The sequence below is a fragment of the Aptenodytes forsteri genome, unplaced genomic scaffold (genome assembly GCF_000699145.1).
Source record: "Aptenodytes forsteri isolate BGI_AS27 unplaced genomic scaffold, ASM69914v1 Scaffold7, whole genome shotgun sequence".
Classification (NCBI taxonomy): Eukaryota; Metazoa; Chordata; class Aves; order Sphenisciformes; family Spheniscidae; genus Aptenodytes; species Aptenodytes forsteri.
Window position 1 is genome coordinate 540,091 of NW_008795919.1, and position 5,916 is coordinate 546,006.

General features: G+C 46.7%; 2 protein-coding genes across 2 annotated transcripts in view; one reads left to right on the forward strand and one right to left on the reverse strand.

Annotated features, from left to right (window-relative positions):
- The window catches only part of YRDC (yrdC N6-threonylcarbamoyltransferase domain containing), a 4,536-nt gene extending 1,617 nt beyond the window's left edge, over positions 1-2,919 (forward strand). Inside the window, exons 2-5 of the mRNA XM_009284805.2 lie at positions 181-295; positions 647-766; positions 1,502-1,644; positions 1,956-2,919. Of these exons, the coding sequence (XP_009283080.1) occupies positions 181-295; positions 647-766; positions 1,502-1,644; positions 1,956-2,019 (442 nt within the window). The 3' untranslated portion in view covers positions 2,020-2,919. The remainder of the gene's footprint in view (positions 1-180; positions 296-646; positions 767-1,501; positions 1,645-1,955) is intronic.
- A 126-nt stretch (positions 2,920-3,045) lies between these two features.
- Positions 3,046-5,916, reverse strand: part of MANEAL (mannosidase endo-alpha like) — an 11,617-nt gene continuing 8,746 nt past the window's right edge. Inside the window, 4 exon segments of the mRNA XM_009284806.2 lie at positions 3,046-4,173; positions 4,176-4,561; positions 5,003-5,079; positions 5,503-5,638. Of these exon segments, the coding sequence (XP_009283081.1) occupies positions 3,908-4,173; positions 4,176-4,561; positions 5,003-5,079; positions 5,503-5,638 (865 nt within the window). The 3' untranslated portion in view covers positions 3,046-3,907.

Genomic DNA, 5,916 nt, shown 5'->3' on the forward strand with positions numbered 1-5,916 from the left:
GCGGGGTGCTGCCGGTGCTCGGTGACGTTTGTGGCGGGGGGCGGCTGCTTTCTGCTTGCCACGCCGCAGAGCGTGAGACCGAGGGGAAGGGCTGCACTGGAGCTGAGTCGCAGTGCCCAGCACCAGCAGTCTGGGTGTAGCTGCGCACCCGCCGTTAACGCGCTTCCTCTTGCCATGTAGATACTGCCACGTGAACGTGCCGGATGAGTTGCTGCGGGACCTACTTCCAGGACCTGTGACCCTGGTCTTAAAACGTTCAGAAGAACTAAATAAAGACTTGAACCCTTTCACATCGGTAGGTCTTTGCCACAGGATATATCTCTGTGTTTCTGAGGGACAGTGTGCTATCTTTGTGCTTCTGCTGTAGTAGCTTTTATTCTTATGTGTGTGTTCAGCGTGCTTAGCAGTGATTCGCATTTTCCCGAAGCTGGTCCCTGCGCTGTTGTGCTCCCCGTGACTTATTTGAACACGGCATAACCCAGCGTTAGGGGCTAACTTATGAAGGCACGTCTCTCATCATGGCTAGTTCAGCAGGTGCCGATTTATTGCTTCTCTGGAGTATCAGCTTTAAGTCAAGAAGGCTTTAGGCAATGCAAGATTAAAAATGGTTACTGCGTGTAAAACCATGCTCTCTTCTTCCTTGTAGCTGGTTGGTGTTCGTATTCCAAACCACCCTTTTATTAGGGAGTTGGCACGAGCTTGCTCTGGACCACTGGCTTTAACAAGTGCTAACATCAGCTGTCAGGCGAGCACGCTGACGGTTTCGGTAAGGCTGTTTTTGCCACTAAGTGATATTATTGTGGTAGTCTGTCAGAGCCAAGGGCTCTCACAGTTGGAAGCCAGCTTTAGCAATAAAACAAGGATTTCTCTGCTGCTATTTTTTTTTTTTTTAAATAATAATCTCTAGTTAAAACAGCCTGCGGATATGTGGTGTGGGGTAGCTGTCTTGCTGTGATCCTCACCTTAAAAAGCGAGGAGAGCAGAGCTGAAAAGTAATATTTAAAAGCTTATGTGCAGCTTTTGAAGTGGGTGCCAAATCCGAAAGATGGAAATTGGTGTAGGAGGGATGGCTGTGGAATGAGACTGCTGCTGTCTGTACAGCTCCTTGCAGCCGGGTAACTGTCACTCAAGGAGATGTCTTTTTGCAAAGCTTGTGACCCTGGTGATGGTATAGTTGGGCATAGTACCAGACAGACGCCCTGTCCTTGCCCCCAAACGTCTTGATAGACTTCTAGCTTTTTTTTGTGCACTCCTTAATAAACAGTGGTGCAGCCAAGAAGTCTTCAACCAGAGAATCCTTGTGGCTATCCTGCATGTCTGAGATAAATCTGTTCTCAGAAATCAAACCGGGATGTGTTAATGGCAGAAAAAAAAATGAGCTGACCTGACAGAGGAAGGGGAGAGACCACCTCCCTTGACACCAGAATGTCCAGTAGTGTCTGCTAAAACACGATCACAAACCATCTTCAGGACTGTTAGCCACATCTCTTTTTTTTTTCAGGAATTCCAAGACCTGTGGCCTCAGTTGTCCTTAATCATCGATGGAGGCCCAATAGGGGATGTCCAGAGCCCAGAGTGTCGTTTGGGGTCAACTGTGGTTGACTTATCTGTGTCGGGGAAATTCACCGTCATTCGTCCTGGCTGGTGAGCACTCTTTGCTGAATATAACTGTAGCTTTTCCTTTACTTTAAATGAAATTAAGCTTTCAGGTTAGGGTGGGTTGTGTTTTGCTTCTTTTTCCATAGCAGTTGAACCTTCACATTAATGTTGTTTAGCTTAATTACCAGCACGCTCAGAAATCCTGAAAGAGCGCTCCAGATTCTGAGCCCAGGAGACCCCTTTCTAGAAGCTTCTAAGTGAAACACTCTGGTTTCTGGAGTTCATGTTCTCCTTGATTCAAAATGCAGTTTAATCCTTAAAAACCTTTTTTCTGACGGTTCTGTTTCACTCCACAGTGCACTGACATCTACAGTTGAAATCCTGAGGCAGAAGTATGGCTTGATACCAGAATCGTCTTGAGACTTCAGACTCTGAGGAGGCTCTGCAGGGCTGGTAAAGCTGGGCACCGTGTGCCTGCGCATTCAGGAAATGGGCGTTCATGGCCTTGTTTAATAAGGTCGATGGGTTATGTCAAGGTTAATAAACAAAAGATAAAAAAACCCCAAAACACAGAGCAACAGTTGATGGGTATCTGTTAATTCGTATCACATCTGCTATAGTCTGAGAAACCAACCCAAATATGTATGCTGACCTCTTTGTGCTGCTGTACTATTTCCAAATACCTGTCTGTTTTATTAACGTGATTTGGGCTTTGAAATACAATAATTTGAACGTTTGACTATTCTCAGGATGGGATGATGAAGATAGTGTCTGATCAACCCTCCCCTTAACACTTACTCCATGTGTTTGTTTATTGTACCTGCACTGAAAGAAAAGCAAAGATGGAAAAGAGGTTTTTTGAGCTTTCGTGACGTTATAGCTATGGTGTCCTCTGGCTGTTTTTCTCTGTTCTAAATGTAATCAAAACCTACTACTGAGATGAAACTGTAAGTGCTTTTGAAAACTAACCGTATTCAGATGGTCCCTATCTAGACGAGAGCTGCTCAGAAAGACCTGACTTCCTCCTAATACAAAGAATGAAAAGCTCTTAGTGTGCTGATCTTCATTTTTTAAATGTGGACTTCCCTCTCTTGATTTTCTTCTGAAAACAGTGCTAAGCTGAAGTAAATAGGGAACGAATGAAAGTTTCCTCTGGTATTTATTCTTCATTGAAAAGTAAAGTTTGTGGAGCTGCTATTAATTTAAAAACTGGTAAGCAACTTGCATGATTTTGTTATAAATGCTTATTTTTAGACATGTTGTCCATCACTTTTGACGGACTTAGGTGCTTAGCAAGAACGTGTATGGAGTCGTCATGAATAGAACCTTGTTTCACATCCAGAGCTGCCGCTTCTCATCTTATTGATATAGACAAGTATAAATTAATTTTATGGCTAATTTAGAAGGGTCCAAGCATGGCTAAAATCACAAAAAAGGGAAAGCTACTGGGAGCTGAACCTCTTTCAAAGCACAAATTAATGGTGTTTTCAGTTGCATTTTTTTGCAAATATTTTTTTTCCTTGGTACTAAAGGGGATAAAGCAACTTCAGATCTAAATTTTCAAAACATGGAACACAAAACAATCAGTTAAGAGCTTTTAGTATAGATCATTGCATTTCCTTGGTTTCCAGCGCACACAGTAGTAGTAGTAGTAAGTAGTCTCTAGTGTTCCAGCTCTAATTATCTTTAGTTATTTGGATACAGCGGACCACAGTGACAATGCCCACTGCAGAACTCCTTGGTATAGGAGAGGTTGGATAAAATAGAGGGTATGTAACGGCATGGCTTAGTTTCACCTACAGTAGACAATTTGAAGGAATATTTACTCCTCTCTACAGTAAGCTGATAGAGGAATGCTCTGACAGAGTTGCTAGCAGAGTGAGGCATATGTGATCACTGCAGACAGCGGGCCAAGGGTGTACGGTGAAATGCATGCTGGAACCCAGCTAACCGTGTCGAACATCACAGAACATACCCACACCAAGAAAAACCAGGTCTTTGACCCCCAAACCAGCACCCCTCGTGAATTCCAGAGGAGTTCTGAAAGGGTCATCTGTACGAAATCTGCAGAAAATTAGATTTGACTGCTGCTTGCAGATTTCCTGCTGCCTGTAACACTTCCTCCCGTGAGTCCATAGCTGGGGCTTACGCAGTCCTTGGGATATTTGCAGATGGCTGCTTGCGCTCAGCGGCCTGGTTAGGCTGAAGGTTCTGTGGCTGCATCTCCTCGAGCGCTTTTTTCTGAAGCGCTTCTCTGTGCTGCAGCTTTGTCAGCAGGATGTTTTTCCGAGTAAGGCAAATCCTGAAGTCACATCAACCACTGCTCTTTCTCTTTGCTGAAATGTTCTGCCCACCTGCGAGTCAGCTCCAGGTACATGCTCGGCTGATGAGGAAGGTAGTCCAGATAAAGGCGTGTCAGCGTCGTCTTGGGTACAGCCTTCTCGATCTGGGTGCCTTCGTGCCATTCGTTGAAGGATGTGATGGAGATGATCTCTGGCCTGACCATGAGAGCAGCCTGCAGAGCTGTTTCATAGTACTTCCCGTTGACTCTGTTCTGAGTGTTGCGGTTGTTCAGGGGCGAATGCTGGTGTCAGTGTAGCCTGGGCCAATGCTGGGGATGAATATCAGGTTGTTGGAGTCGCAGAAAGTTTTGATTGCTTTCCAGTTCTGGCGGGATGAGCCAAAAGAGAAACTGTTGGACGCAAAGTATGTGTACGTGCCATCGTACCCTGCGGAGAGGGTATCGTGCTTGTGTCCCTCCTCCACCAGCAGCACTATGAACACAGCGTCGTAAGCAGTGTCGCGGAGAGAGTGGGAGCCTGATGGCATGAGAAGGTTGGCCCAGGATTCAGCCGGTGTCAAATAGGAATCGTAGATATAAAACAGCGGGAGACTCTTGCTGGTGCTGGTCTTGTACATATAAAAAGCTGTGTGTGATCCGTATGTAGAGGAGAGCACAAAGCTTTCTCAGAGGCTGGGGTGATGAATGATGAATGCCTCAGCAGGCATTTCCATTATAAGGCAAGCACGGTGTGAGACTTCGTTGGCTGCAGGGGCCTCTTTTCCCAGAACCTTTATCTCCACCTTCATGGGAGCGCCTGTGCCTTCTCCTTTCCCTTTTGAAAGAAAGGGTAGAGGTGCCAGTCTATGGGTGATAAGCTTAGAAACTTGAGCAGGAGAAAGCAATTTTGGGTTCTGAAGGTGAGGTATTGAAGTGCTGGAGAAAGTGGCATTTGATTACGACCCCTGCCCAGTATTGCTCTGTTGGCTGGCTCTAGGCAGCTCCCTCCCCTATGCACTGATCTTTGGATACTATTCTGATGCATTTAATTCAAAGTTCTGCACGCTGTTTGTGCTTAAAGCAACACTACACAGCTGGATTTAGCCTACATGAAAAACAAACTTGTCCGTGATGTATTTGATATTTTCATGCACAGTGCGGTCATCGCGCCCTTTGTATGGCTGGATGTGAAAGGCAACCTGCAAAAGAGACCACGGAGATGGTTATTTTCATCATGGTGGTATTGCTTTCTCTGCACCCTGACCTCCCAGAAGACCCTAGGTCCACTGTAAAGGACCTTCTGTCACCCGCTGTGGGCAGACTGGGAGGATGCCTTCATGACACATGCAGAATACGGCAGTCTACTCGGTGAAGTCAGGGCTTTCACTAGTTTTCCCTAACGCTAGTAAAAAGTAAACTGAAAATCCCAGTTATTAAGAAGAGGAAAAGCCCTGTATTTAACTATTGAAAAATTGTCCCCATTGTCTTAAACGCAAGTACTCGTTTCTTTTAACACGGTCACTGAGGCAGAGGAGCAGGGCCTCTGCCCAAGCACAGCACCGGCTTTGTGCTGGAGTTGAACGGTGAGTTTAATGGCCTCCAACAGCAGACAAGGGCCTTACCTTTATGGCGTATCTGTGTGCAGCGTCCAGTGTGGAGGGCACAAGGCTGTCCAACGGCTCCCCGTTGTCGTCTGCTAGGCCGGGTGGGTACCAGGACAGGACCAGCACTCCTACAGCGGTATGTAACAGAGCAGGTCTCGGTCAAATAAGTGTGTTTTGTTCCTAAACTTTTCCCGTGCATCAGCAGTGCAGTAAACGTTTCTTGTCATTCTAACGCTTTAGAAGACCTGTGGTGTTTGAGCCATGGTTACGAGACCCTGTAATCAATGCTCCCAGCCGCTGGCTCCGAGGTAGCTGTCGGGGGCCCTGGGTGCCAGCAGCGCTCTGCGGGGTGGCGGGGGGAAGCGGTGAGAGGCGCTGGGTGCAGGGGCGTGGCAGGGGATGCCGAGGGGCGTTGGTGCCCGGCGATGGGGC